This window comes from Micropterus dolomieu, linkage group LG13 (genome assembly GCF_021292245.1).
Source record: "Micropterus dolomieu isolate WLL.071019.BEF.003 ecotype Adirondacks linkage group LG13, ASM2129224v1, whole genome shotgun sequence".
Lineage (NCBI taxonomy): Eukaryota > Metazoa > Chordata > Actinopteri > Centrarchiformes > Centrarchidae > Micropterus > Micropterus dolomieu.
Genome location: NC_060162.1, coordinates 7,053,536 through 7,067,769, shown reverse-complemented (window position 1 = coordinate 7,067,769; position 14,234 = coordinate 7,053,536). Strand labels below are relative to the sequence as shown.

Here is a 14,234-nt window from a genome sequence, read left to right as displayed (position 1 = left end):
TCCAGCCTTGTGGAGGTGTACAATTTTGTCTCTAGTGTCTTTGGACAGCTCTTTGGTCTTGGCCATGTTAGTAGTTGGATTCTTACTGATTGTATGGGGTGGACAGGTGTCTTTATGCAGCTAACGACCTCAAACAGGTGCATCTAATTTAGGATAATAAATGGAGCGGAGGTGGACATTTTGAAGGCAGACTAACAGGTCTTTGAGAGTCAGAATTCTAGCTGATAGACAGGTGTTCAAATACTTATTTGCAGCTGTATCATACAAATAAATAGTTAAAAAATCATACATTGTGATTTCTGGATTTTTTTTTTAGATTATGTCTCTCACAGTGGACATGCACCTACGATGACAATTTCAGACCCCTCCATGATTTCTAAGTGGGAGAACTTGCAAAATAGCAGGGTGTTCAAATACTTATTTTCCTCACTGTATATATATATATATATATATATATATATATATATTTTTTTATTTTTTTTTATTTTATACACTATATCTTTTAACTTCTGCACTATTTTATGTCTTAGAATCTCTTTTTTACTTGTGCGATTTTCTTTTTTTACATATTGTTCAGTGAGTGAATTTAATTGCTGCTTCACTGTAATTGTTGTGCATGTGACAATAAAATAACATGAACTTGTGCTAGGAATAGGCATAGGGGTAAATAAAGCTCTGATTATTAGTATACTAAAAAGAGGTTTGCACAGAGCAGGCTTATTAATAACAAGCCAAGAAATCAAAATGTATTTTTATTACTGTATAATTTGTAATGACTCAATCGTAAAACTAACTACACAAAGAAAGTAAACCTAAACGCCTAATGGGAGTATGTCATCACTTCATTTAGTTGTCTCATGGAGAGCCATCCTGTTTCATAGATTCCTGTCGGCAGTGGCAAAAACTTCTCCGGTGTGGTTGACTTGTTAACCAACCAGAAGCTAATATGGAAGCTAAGATCTATGGGAGATGATGGAAGAATGTTTGAAAGCAAACCTCTTGACCATTCTGATGGGCCAGAACTCCTGCAGGAGGTCAATGAGGCCAGGACAGCTTTAATTGAGCAGGTACATGTCATAACATTTACAGCAACATTGACAGTTTTTAATGTTGAAATGTTAATATGTCCAAGATGTGTTCTCCAGTATATATTTCTACTCTCAATCACAGGTTGCTGATCTCGATGATGAGTTTGCTGAATTACTGCTGACTGATTTTAGTGAAAGTTTTGATGCTGTTCCCTCCATCAAAGTAAGTGTTGCATTGCATGGAACTACAATATACCCCTATAGAGTAGCACTGTGCCTTGTGAATACAGATTAAACAGTGCTAATGTGTCCTCAGCTACAGGAGGCTGTGCGGCGGGTGACTCTGGCCCGTAAAGGCGTCCCAGTTCTCTGTGGGAGTTCTTTGAAAAACAAAGGTGTTCAGCCTCTTTTAGATGCCATCACCGCCTACCTGCCTGCCCCCAATGAACGGCACCACGACCTGGTGTGAGTGAATTCTTTAACCTATAACTAATTCAGACCAGAACTGTTCTCACACTGACTTAAAAGACACATGAATGGAGTTTTTGGGCCAGGCTCCGTATTCTAATAAGTTTTTTTCAGTGCTTTTAGCATATTATTCTTTGCCATTTTCTTCTTTGTGCAGGCTTTATTTTCTGCTTCAATTAGATTTTTCCAGACTGCTGCAGAGGAAATAAACTTTGTCTATTGACTGGGTTGGGAGATGAAGTTTGCCACAGAGAATGTCAGTATTTAAAAAAAAAAATAATAATTATTTGGAGAGGAAAATACAAACATCAAAGAAGCAGTGATAGGAGATTAAGACACATGTCAGTCTCATTAGCAATGCTGGGGGGGGGTTTAATAGGATGACATTGGTGATCGTTAATACAACTTTCCCCTGTCACATGGAATTTAATGGCTCTGAAAGAGCCTGAGGAGTTGTTCAAAACTGATTTATAAATATCTTGTACTGAGACGCACACAAGTAGACTGTTGCAATCCATTTGAAATGGATGCAAGATCGAAAGAAATAAGCAAAAATTACAATCATGCTAGAATTATTTTTTGATGAATATGCAATGCCTTTATAAAAATATGTTTCTATGTACATTTGTTCATTGTTATCCGACCTTAACCTCATGTTCATCATCCTACAGGCAGTGGTATAAGGATGACTTGTGTGCTCTGGCCTTCAAGGTTCTCCACGACAAGCAGCGTGGTCCTATGGTGTTTCTTAGGATTTACTCTGGAACTCTGAAACCTCAGACTGCTGTCCACAACATCAACAGGAACAGCATGTACATAGTTTCCATTACATCTATGCAACCCTGATCGACCTCTGCCCTACCAATCAGTTTTGACCAAAACCATTTGTATATGTTGAAACTTACTCTATCATGTTGTGTGTAGTGAGAGGATGAGCAGGCTGCTGGTGCCGTTTGCTGACCAGCATGTAGAAATTCCCTCAATGACAGCGGGGAACATCGCTCTGACTGTTGGACTGAAGCAGGTACAGCGTCACGCATCACATTCCTTATTTGCTATTTTAAAGATTTTCCAATCAAAAAGGTTTGTTTTCCAATTTCGCTTAAGACAGTCACAGGGGACACCATCGTTTCATCTAAAGCTTCAGCAGCAGCTGCAGCCCGCCGAGCCCAAAGTGATGGCAGGGCAGAGAAAAAGCGCGGCGAACATGCCAGTGTGGTCCTTTCAGGGGTGGAGGTCCCTGACCCCGTCTTCTTCTGCACCATAGAACCGCCCACCATGGCCAAACAGGCTGGTCAGTGACAGTGATTATAGATTTCTTACTCATGTTTTACAGCTTGTACTTAATCACATATTGTATTTTGTTTTCCCGAAAGATCTTGAGAATGCACTCAACTGTCTCCAGAGAGAAGACCCCAGTCTTAAAGTCAGGGTTGACCCTGACTCTGGCCAGGTAATACCATCAATGGATTAGCCAGGACTTTCAGTCAGTGCATCTGCCGCAATGAGTCAAATAAATGTCTGTCACTCTTCATCCTCAGACCATTTTGTGTGGGATGGGAGAGCTGCACATTGACATCATCCATGATCGAATCAGAAGAGAGTATGGCATTGAAACTCACCTTGGACCACTACAGGTTGCTTACAGGGAGACTACTCTCCGTGAGGTCTCTACCACAGGTACAACACACATTTTTTAATCTATAAATTAGGTTACTGGTGGGTGCTACACGTCAACTATGTAGCACTTTGTAACCTGTATTAAAAAGGGTGCTATATAAATAAAGTTTATTTAATTACATATTGTACTTGTCCAAATTTTGTTTTCTTCCCGTATGAATTTTTCTGCTTATCTTATAATGTAGATACGCTGGACCGTACTGTTGGGGAGAGACGGCATGTTGTGACAGTGGAGCTGGCAGTCAGACCTGTGGACATCTCTACAGGTGTCTCATGCGAATTAGCTTTCACAGAGGACCTCGGGGGGCAGCTATCGCCAGAAATGAAAGAGGCAGTGGAAAATGGAGTACACAGCTCATTTCTCCAAGGTATCATTGAACAAAACAAATTTAATCTCTTGCAAACATGTCTTGCCCATTTTGTATTGTATAACCAAACCCACTGAAATGCAAATGTTTTCAATGCCTGCTTCCACCTTTAGGTCCATTGCTAGGTTATCCTTTACTGGGTGTATCTACACTGATCCAAAGTGTCAACATGGAACCAGGAACGTCTCCTGCCATGGTGTCGGCCTGTGTGTCACGCTGCATGCTTAAGGTAAACCAATATGGCTTACTATGTCATTACTGTAAACCACAGGGTTATTATTCGATAAGCCAGTTGTATCTTTGGATGCAGGCCCTGAAGCTAGCAGGGGGTCAGGTCCTGGAGCCAGTGATGTCACTGGAGGTGACTGTCGGGGAGGAACACCTTAGCACTGTGCTGGGGGACTTGGCCCAAAGACGAGGAACCGTCCGCGATATCCAGAGTCGTCACGACAACAAGGTGCTGCTAGCAACTGTGCCCCTGGCTGAGATGATGGTGAGATGACATCCAATTCGTTCGACATTTTGTTTGCAGTTTAATGAGTCACACTGACAATTATTTACTATTCATACCCGTTTCTTTCTAAAGGGCTATTCCACCATCCTGCGAACACTGACATCCGGCAATGCCACCTTCTCCCTGGAGCTGGACACCTACGAGGCCATGAACCCCCAGGACCAGAACACCCTCCTTAAAAGAATGGCTGGTCTGCTGTGATTTGCTGTTCTCAACACTGTGAAACTGTTCATTATTGGGAACAATGGCCTTCTGAGAGAGAGGGGCATGGCTAACTTACATTTCCAGGACCTACAGTAAATATCAGACTTGACTACTGAAAAATAGCCTGTAACACCAGACTAACAACTAAAATGTCAACATTTTATTCACAATCAATAAAAAACAGAATGCATTCATAAAATCAACATGTTTATGACAGTAGATGTGATCAACAGTTCTGAAGAGCAGATTGAAAAAAGGATGATGAATTTCAGAGCATCATTACAAGTGACATCTAAAAAGGCAGTTTAGCATTTGGTTTCTCAGTTTAAAATACAACCAGGAAGTGAATAGTATATGGATTTGCTTTCTTTTCCCTTTTTTGTTCCCTTGGCCAACCCTTCAGTTGCTTTCAGATACCTTTGTACTCATGGCGACAGTAGCTGGAAAACAATGGCTCAGCTGGGATGCCGCGCCTTAGATAGAAAAATATAGTTTAGTATCTGACAGTAGCCATAGTGTGTCTGTTAGATAAAAAAAAAATAACAAATGTGGAGACTGGTACTGATGTACATGCAAATGAATAGTTTAAACAGAGGTCAGATACTTACTCCACCATACGACAGCGGTGCATAGACAGTCTGTTGTAGGCATCGCCGATATCCGTCACATTCTTGGCACTCCACAGCCGCTCTGCAACAGCACTTGCACGAGGCCTGGGAGTGAGGGAAGAATAAAAATAAATTTAAAAAAGAAGACTACAGTCATGTGACAAGGTTCAAAATACATAAATTTTCTGATAAGAGTTTATTAAGGCATCACATGAGCCATACCAGAGTCTGGGTGTCAGGTTGGTAGCATCCACAAACTCTCCCCATAAACAGGCTTCTCCACCAATCACAAGCTTTTTTTGTTCTTCAGTTCCTGTTTTTAAAAAGTAATATTTGATGTGATCAGGCAGCCTCAACAACATCCAGAGAATCTCCACAGGACTGGAGTGATAAATGAAATAAAATGTTTAATTTTAATTACATTTCAATGGTGATTTTTCTCCCCTCTGATAGCAAAATATTAAGATATGGTCCCTCCGTTCATTCGACAGGCTTAGACATTGCACATTTGCACAGGAGTGACAATTTCAAAATATTTTAGATCTGTGTCGAGTCAACATAACCGCTAATAAAATCTGAGTCACACCAACAACAGAACAATAAAACTGAATCATATGAGCGAGGCAAAGTCCCAACAACCTTACGTAAATACTGAAAAAAAGCAACCCAGCATAAGCAGGAAATGACTTGTCGAAATGGGCAGGGGAATGAAAGTCACAAACCATTGAAATCCTGTGGGTCGGCCTTATAATGGCCCTGCCAGTCCTGGCCGTAGGTGATACGGTTCAGGTACCAGGGAGTAGACAGCAGGGTCTGGTACCCTGATGATGTAACTTTTGCCATCTCATTCTGGTATTGCTGCTGGTTTCCTTTCCAAACGTGGATAAGTGTGTCTGGTTTCAGCTACACAGCACACATACATGCACATACACGTAAGTATCAGTGTCAGCATAATAAAAAGAAAAAATGGCGGGAGGAATGAAGGCAACATTTCCAGAGCCTTCGATGGTTTCGAGTTCATTTCAGACAGTGATGTGTCTTTTGTGTCTTTACTTCTACTTATATTCTTTATATATTCAATGCCACATAATTTGCATGGTAACATTTTAAGGAAGTGTTTGGAAGCCGAAAATGGTTCAGCCTAACTTCCGTCTTGGTCCAGGTTTATGCAGGATCAAGCCTGAGTTATTTTCTAATGGCTGGCGGATTTGAACCCAGGACACCCAAGACAAAGCGTCTACCTTCTTGTCATGCCACATTGTTTAGTCATTGTGTTTATTTACTTCGTTTGATTTGTGTATTTAGCTTACTGGGTTATTGTTTCAACTACACCAGAATTGGTCCTCCACAGTGGTGAACCATCAATCCATGAAAGAAACATCTTAATCCGCCAACCACACTGCCCTATCTTCACTTCAAGTCTGTCTCTCTGACATACACTCCTTGTCACAACTGTGCAGTTTTCAAGCATAAGCCTGTTGAACAAAATCAAAAGTGTTTTTTTTGCCTCATTAAGCTAAGCCTAAATCAGAGCTTTCCCCCAACAAATTATTCGACATGAGAACTGACCGTTGAAGTTGAGTGGCTCAACTCTGTAGTACTTCTGCCAGTCCTGTCCGTAGCTAATGTAATCTAGGTACCATGGGGCGGAGAGGATAGTGGTGTGCCCTGCTTCTGTCACTTTGCTCATCTCCTCATTAGACCCGCTTCCGATCCACACATGCACTACTGTGTCTGCCTTTAGCTGAAATAGTTACAGACCAAGCTACTGTGCTTAGGTTAAATTCTACAGGAGTTGTGGTTTTGGTAAAAGGAATAGTTTTGACATGTTGGGAAATGTGTTTATTTGATTTCTAGCTGAGAGTTAGATGAGAAGAGTGATACCACTCATGTCTGTATGCTAAATATGAAGCTACCATAAGCAGCCAGTTAGCTTATCTTAACAGCTAACGTTAGCCTCTGTCCAAAGACAACAAAATCTGCATACCAGCACCTCTTCCAGGAAGCTTATTAATTAACAATATTATATTTTGGCTAGCTTTCTGCTAAGCTAACTAGCTGCTGGCAATAGCTTCATATTTAGCATTCAGACATGAGAGTAGTTTCAATCATTTCATCTAATTATCTATAAGAAAGCAAATAAGCATAATTCCCAAATTGTCAAAGTATTCCTTTAATGACATAGAATGAAAAACAAAAAAACCCACAAATGACCTAAGAATGGTGATAAAGTACTTACAAACATTAAAATGTTGCCCAAAATCCAAAGTGCCAAGGTCTAGTTAGCATTTTAAAGTCTAGTTACCTTAACACCATTGTCAAAGACCTCCTGCCAGATAATGTAGCCTTTCTTGGTGGTGGTGACGATATCCAAGAGTCTATCAGATAAAAAGAAAAGAAAATCAGATTCTTTCTCATTTGTGTAAAAGATACTAAACAACCAACCAACCTCAGTATAAAATGAGCAACGCACTTTTGTATATAGAATGATTCCAGTTTGGTGTAGTCTTCTCCGAAGCCTTGCTGATCCATGAACTTTTGAATGGCTGGGTTGGACTTCCTGCAGAGCAAAAAAACAGCAGCCGATATTAACTACTGTCTAGTCTTTGATGCAGAGGAGAAGTTTTTTAACATTGTGTACACAGTCTCACCAGCAGCTGAAGTCCACCTCATCGCCTCCCAGATGAACATAGGCATCGGGAAACACTGTGCTGATCTCCTTAAAGAACTGGCTCATGAAGTCATACGTGGTATTCAGGATGGGGTTCACTGGTCCAAAGGTGCCAGAGGGTTTGGAGCCAGAGTAACAGGGTGTGAGCAGATCTGCCTGGCCTGAGAGGAAAAGACGTGGAGTAGATGTGCGTTTTTCATGCTTTATTGTTTTCAGATACCCTTGCTGAGAGCTTCCAGGAAAATGAAAAAAGTAATTTATTTATAAAGAAATCATAAAAGACGGGAGTGTCTTCTTTCTCTTTACCAAAACTTGCAAAGCTCACCTTTGCCCCAAGACTGTGTGTGTCCCGGAGTGTCGAACTCTGGGATAACACGAATGCCTCTCAGACGGGCGAACTCAATCACCATCTTTACATCAGCAGGTGTATACGCATGTGTGTACGGGTGGTAAGCTCCCTGTGAACAGTTTAATGACCAAGCTTTTTGGTGGATTTTGACAAAACAAAGTCCTAATATGAAAAACTGTACTTGTCTTTGCTGCCATTTAACATCGATAACCAGTCTGACTGACCTGCTGGCTCAGCTGTGGGAATGTTCGGCTCAGGTAAGGGAAGGATTGATCATCTACAATGTGCCAGTGGAATACATTAAATTTGTTCATTGCCATTGTTTCCTGTGTGGATGAACAAAGAAAAAAAGAATTAAACATAAAAACATCAAAAATGAGAAAAACAAAAATATATGGTCTTACTGACGTACCAGATTAGCCAAGATAACTTTAATGGGCAGGAAATGCCGAGAGCTGTCCAGTAAGATGCCTCTATGTGCAAATCTGGGGAAGTCACTGATTGTCGTTGAATTGATGCTTTTCTAAAAAGATACCAAGTTAAAAAACAGCCTGTCTCATTCAACAAAATATCCTCATGAATAAAACATTAGAAGCAATTATATCACTTACAGCTCCATATTCATCTTCAAATACCAACTGGCTGAAAGTTTCCAGACCTAAAAACAATGGAAACAAAATTTTTGATGCAAAGTAAACACATTGTACGTAATCATGGAAAGTTCTCGGAAGTTTTTAAGCTACCATAAAATTAAGCAACTGTTACCTGATAAAGCACCCTAGATACATTAGCAAAGTTACACAGTAACAAACACACACACACACACACACACACACTGAGTGTTAGTGTTATACTGCAGGGAGCTGCAGCAAGTATGCTCTGCCACATCAGATATAGCATCTTAACACAACACCTTCTGCATGCACATATTACACATACAATTACATGCAGTGATATACCTTACACATACATTTTTAGATGTGATCATGTGTTTGTAATGGCGCAGAGTAGAGCTGAAGTGATTATAATCATTTGATCGACATGAGAGAAAAAAAAAACAAAATCAATAACAGCTTTGATACATGAAAGAAAATATGACATTTTGGGGATTACTGAGAGCTAGAATAGAAGATCGATACCACTCTCAGGTCTCTCTGTTAAATACGAAGCAACAGACAGGAGCTAAGCTTAGCATAAAAATTAGAAACGGGGAAAAAAACAGCTTATCATCAAAAGCGATTAAGAGTATTTCAGTAAATATATAACTATTTCTTTAAGCTATTTATGAAACAAAATGTCAAAAGGTCCTCTGTTTCCATTGTCTAATATCTATTATTATAAATTGGACTTCTTTGGGTTCTGGACCACTGGTCCAACAAAACAAGCACTTTCTTTTAAAAATAAATGGTGGATTTTGGTGGATTTTTAAAACTGTTAGATTCAAACCTATTGCAGAATTTGCTTTGTAATGGTACAATAACGGGCAAAAACATCCTACCATGCAGGGCTCCCCAGACCGTTGGTGCTTTCAGGACAGCGTATGGCTGATTGACTGACAGTTCATCTGTGGACACAAACAGTTGCATGTGCATAGTCAGTGTTGTTAAGGATTGGCAGGTGGTTATTATGGTACTAAAGTCAGGGTCTTAAGCAGTCTGGGGGGCTTTAAACATTTAGTCTATTAACAGTGTTAATCCTATCTACTGTCCAGGTAATCCCGAATTCCACAGTTAAGTAATAAGTAAACGCCCTTTCTCTGGTTGTAAAATATAGTATGAGATAGAATCAGATAGATGCCCCATATTATCCAAGTTCAGATCCTTTTCTGAAGTAAAACATACAAATACAACAATGTGAAAATACTACAAGTCAGTCATGTCTGCACAAGAAAGAGTACAGAATTATTATCAGCAAGCAACAAAAGGTTGCTTTATATTACATTATAAGATTGACTTTTACATCAGTGTGTAAGCAGCATTTTACGGTTGTAGTTGGTCCTGGTGGAACTAGATTAAACTACTTTTTATACAGCTTGTTGAGTGTTTCTGATGTTTGGGGTCAGAAGTCAAAAGATAAAACTGTGGAGATCCTGAGATGATTAGTGGAAAAGGAAAGAAGATAAAACACTGTTTTTTTTATTTGTTTTTTGAGATATTGGATAATTTTACCTCTTTGGGCCTAAAACAGTTTTAAATAAAATTTAAATTATAACCATATGAGCTGCTTAGTGGACTTGGGTGAAACTGCAAACAATCATAGACATCTTAAATGTGACAAGGGGCCCCAGCTACAGCTGCTGTTTTGTAAGGGGTCACAAGCCTCTAGTTCAATCTTTAAAAATGCATTGTATTTTACAAGCTTATATGTTTCTGTAATGTAAAATATTTATTTGATAATAGTAATGACTAGATCTTTCACATGAATGTGGCGGAGTAAAAAGTACAATATTTCCCTCTGAAATGTAGTGGAGTAGAAGTATATAGTAGCACCTACTTAGTACAGTACTTGAGTAAATGTACTCACAAGTTACTTTCCACAACTATATATTATATAGTGTCTATATTTTGGGGGCTTATACCTAAACAAAGAAAAAACTGAAATAGCAACAGATAAATACTATAACCAATCAGCAGAGGCCTTCAGATAACAGTGTGCAACTTCCATTTCCGCAGAAGCAGGGGGGAGTATTCAGATAATTTATTGAAGTAACAGTTGCAACACTGCAACATAAAAATACTGCATTACAATTCCTGTTTTGAAAATGTCAGTAAAGTAAAAGTAATGTAAAGTAAATGTAAAGTATGAAAAAGTGAAAGTACTCATTGTGCTGAAAAATGTTGCCTGTGACATTCATTAATGTGTAAATTGCGCAGTTTAGCAATTACAATGTTTTGTCTGTAAAATCTAAAGCTGTTAAGTAACTAAAGCTGTTAAATGAATGTAATAGAGTAAAAGTAGAAGTTTAAAGTAAAATAAAATGGAAATTGTCTATACTATAAAAGTATAGTATCTTAAGTGCTTCCAATTTGCACTTAATTACAGTACTTGAGTAAATGTACTTAGTTACATTCTACCATCATAAAAACAAGATACCAATGAGGAAGAGACTCACATGACTCGTCAGAAGTCACACTGGGGAAATTGTCACATTCAGAGTCAGGTGATGTGATCCACACCTGCAGCTCTGTCAGCTCAGATGGACCTGTTCGCCTGCTTTTGTTCAGGCCCTGCTTTTTAGCACTGCCAAACATGTATGCATAATACCTGTTGAGATACACAGAGAAGGGGAAACCCTGTTTATCATGCGGTGGCAGGTCCCTGAATGCATCACAGCGGTTTGTTTTCTCATAATAGAAAAATGGGACCGAAAACCGTCACGTACACAGTTTAAACCTTCCTTTAAACAACCAGACTGAATAAAACACAGCTTCTTACCTCCTGTACGCATCCTGCAGGACGCTACAGCTCGCGCCGGCGGAGGACTGTTTAGCATCAACAATCCTGAAGCTGGTCAACTTGAATGACACCTCTGAGATTTGCACTTTCTGCGGCAGAGGCCACAGAGAACCGTATTTTGAATCTTGTGCTACGAGCTCAGCCTCTTCCTCGATCTCCTCGATGTAGTTGGGCTGCAGCCCCTGGCTAAAGCCAAAAGCCAGCAACAGTAGTGTAAACTTCAGAGTAGCGTTCATGTTGAAATAATACAGTAGAGTCACAAGACCTGGAAGAAGACAGCAGTAGGATGAGGGAGCTGGGCGGGTCTTCACATGCGGAAGTCAAGTTTGTGCAAATATTTAAAGGGGAACTCCTGCTTTAAAAATTAACATTGTATTTAAATGTGTTTTTATCCAACATACAACAATCTCGAAGATTTTCATTTAAATGTATGTATAGTAGTCACCAGGCTACATATCGCCGAATGAGGTAACACAATGGTGACAGAGCCGATGGTCCATTGATGAAAGTATTTTAATATTTATATATTTGCAATATAACGAATTAAGTGTCGTTGGCAACATTTCTGGGGGGGCATGCTGTATTAAGTTACTACAAATGCAAACCGAACATTTTCTACTGGTGCAGCTTCACATTAAAAACATTTAACTGGCGAAACACGGGTTGACTTTTATTATGAAGTACAGTCGCAGGAAATGCAATGTTTTTGTCAGCGCTCACTGACCACTGCTGTCATTCATCAAAAGTGTATCGAGCTACAAAACAAGATATTTTATTTCCTGCATTTTTTTGACAGCGGGCATGAAATGTTGAACATGAACGAGCAGCCATTACATATGTTTTGCATGTTGCCTATCTGCTCATACTGTGCCCATCAACAGTATTTTAGTCCCAGGAATAGTTTGTCCACTAGCTGTCTCTCGCGTCACATGTATGAAGCATTTACTGCCATAAAGATTATTTTCTTTACATACCTCTATCATTCATTTATTAACTGTTTGCATACATGAAACAATCAGGTCAGCACGTACTGCTCCAAAGCTGAGTATACAAAACATTTTTGTTCTGCTGAAAAGTAAATTAATTGATACATGAAACATCATAATATTTATTAATCAACTGTCAAATAAAAAAATACCACTTATAATTAGTCTTTATCTTGTTAAAGTTTAATTTGTTCATAAGAGGTTTAATAGGTTTATCATTTTTAATATTAATAATGTCATTATGTAAGTATAACATATCTGTAAATTACTTTTTGCCAAACAAAAGCAACATATAGGCCTAGGCTATTTGTTCATGCGCAGCCAATATAACATTAAATATTTTCTTATTTGGTATAATACAATGCTTTCTGATATATTTAAATAAATAAAAATTTGTTAATTTAGCAGACATCATTATATATTTTTATTACATTATAACAATGAGGAAGTAAAGCCAATGTTTACCAGACATAAGGGTTATTATTTAAATAAATCGTTTTCTGTTGCACTTTTCTCTTCTTAACTGTGTCAGTCTGTGTAACTCCTCCAATTCCAGCTTCCAACCTTCGGCACAATCAGTCCCAGAAATGTTTTGTCCACTAGATGTCTCTCCAGTCTTAGTATGAAGGCTACGATAATGAGTTTTTCTTTCCAACTAAATACAGTTCTCTAAGGAACACTGTGTTGTATTATCTTTATTATTGAAGCTACAGCAATAGTGTAATTTCCTTCTTCATAAAAACAGTTGATGGGAAAGGAAACTGGATGTGAGTAGCTCCAAATACCCCAACATAAGTGCACTACACATGAAAACAAAATAATAACATTATAGCCTCAAGGGTCCAGTGAAGAGTTTAGTCACAGCCAAAAGTACTGTTAACAAGCACCACGGATGTGACTCACACAAGGAGTAAAATTGAAGTTCCCGTTCTAAACTACCCCAACCAAAAACCACAATGCCTTTGTAATCCTGTAAGACTACCATTCATGGCAGTCAGTGGTGAGTTTGCTGAGACTCAGCCAAACATTTTTGTATTTCATATATGATATTGTATGGTATTGTTTTGAAATGTATCACTGTAGTTTTTTTCTCCACAAAAGCATAGCACAAACAATTCTTTTTTTTTTGCGGTGGGCCCTGATGACAAACTGGATCCTAGCCATAACATCTGCACATCTTGGCTATAAGGTAATATTCCTTTTTACTTCCTCCAGAATCACGTGTGTCTAAAAAAAGCAGTGTTGGAAGGAGTACTCAGATCACATTATTAAGTAAAAGTAGCAATGCCACACTAAAAATACTTCATTAAAAGTATAGGTTCTGTATTCAACATTTTAGTAAGTAATACTACAGAGGTATTATCAAAAGCACTCATTATGCAGAATAACCCCTGTCAGAGTTTATTATTGATGCACAAACCAAATGGTCAAGGTGGAGCTAATTTTTACTGCTTCATATATGTTTTATATATTACATTTATTTATTCATTTAGCTGAGGCTTTTATCCAAAGCGACTTACAATTGCTATACATGTCAGAGGTTGCAAGCCTCTGGAACAACTAGGGGTTAAGTGTCTTGCTCAGGGACACAATGGTGGATGGGTCACAATAATCTTTATATGCAATCTTAGTGGCTTGGCTTCTAGTTGAGGTTGATTATTCTCCTATGGAACCAGTAGACCTACTTTTTCTTTTGACACGTTTTTGTCTTTCAGTAGGCTACATTTTGCAGCAAATCCTTTTAGGAAATTGAATGCAGGAATTTCATTTATAATGGAGTAGGGTATTTTACATTGTTGCATTAGTAGCCTACTGTTTCCTAAGGAACAGATCTGATTACTTTTTGCCCCACCGCTAAAAAGTAACTAGGCTGCTTATAATTGGGACTCTCTGCTTTGAGAG

At 38.8% G+C, this 14,234-nt stretch overlaps 2 protein-coding genes across 3 annotated transcripts in view; one reads left to right on the top strand and one right to left on the bottom strand.

Moving 5' to 3' along the window:
* The window catches only part of gfm2 (GTP dependent ribosome recycling factor mitochondrial 2), a 7,671-nt gene extending 3,206 nt beyond the window's left edge, over positions 1-4,465 (top strand). Inside the window, exons 9-20 of the mRNA XM_046066093.1 lie at positions 882-1,067; positions 1,171-1,251; positions 1,345-1,493; positions 2,168-2,308; positions 2,421-2,520; positions 2,604-2,790; positions 2,873-2,949; positions 3,038-3,176; positions 3,362-3,544; positions 3,658-3,773; positions 3,855-4,037; positions 4,131-4,465. Of these exons, the coding sequence (XP_045922049.1) occupies positions 882-1,067; positions 1,171-1,251; positions 1,345-1,493; positions 2,168-2,308; positions 2,421-2,520; positions 2,604-2,790; positions 2,873-2,949; positions 3,038-3,176; positions 3,362-3,544; positions 3,658-3,773; positions 3,855-4,037; positions 4,131-4,259 (1,671 nt within the window). The 3' untranslated portion in view covers positions 4,260-4,465. The remainder of the gene's footprint in view (positions 1-881; positions 1,068-1,170; positions 1,252-1,344; positions 1,494-2,167; positions 2,309-2,420; positions 2,521-2,603; positions 2,791-2,872; positions 2,950-3,037; positions 3,177-3,361; positions 3,545-3,657; positions 3,774-3,854; positions 4,038-4,130) is intronic.
* hexb (hexosaminidase B (beta polypeptide)) lies at positions 4,401-11,640 on the bottom strand. 2 transcript variants are annotated; one of them, XM_046066096.1, is made up of 14 exons: positions 11,326-11,640; positions 11,003-11,154; positions 9,389-9,454; positions 8,502-8,548; positions 8,303-8,413; positions 8,115-8,216; positions 7,867-7,999; positions 7,522-7,702; positions 7,344-7,430; positions 7,176-7,248; positions 6,440-6,614; positions 5,093-5,183; positions 4,871-4,975; positions 4,401-4,735 (listed from the first exon to the last, which is right to left on the bottom strand). In XM_046066096.1, exons 1-14 carry the CDS (start codon positions 11,580-11,582, stop codon positions 4,672-4,674), a joined length of 1,644 nt encoding a protein of 547 aa, XP_045922052.1. In that variant the 5' UTR covers positions 11,583-11,640; the 3' UTR covers positions 4,401-4,671. The 2 variants fall into 2 exon arrangements, with proteins under 2 accessions (XP_045922052.1, XP_045922051.1); XM_046066095.1 differs by lacking the exon at positions 6,440-6,614 and adding an exon at positions 5,593-5,773.
* Between the last annotated feature and the right edge of the window lie 2,594 nt (positions 11,641-14,234).

Coding starts and splice junctions, on each gene's coding strand:
- hexb (XM_046066095.1), bottom strand. CDS start 11,582: ATGAACGCTACTCTGAAGTTTACACTACTGTTGCTGGCTTTTGGCTTT. Junction 7,249..7,343: donor GAATCATTCTATATACAAAA/GTGCGTTGCTCA, acceptor TTTATCTGATAG/ACTCTTGGATATCGTCACCA. Junction 5,774..7,175: donor TCTTTGACAATGGTGTTAAG/GTAACTAGACTT, acceptor TGTGCTGTGTAG/CTGAAACCAGACACACTTAT.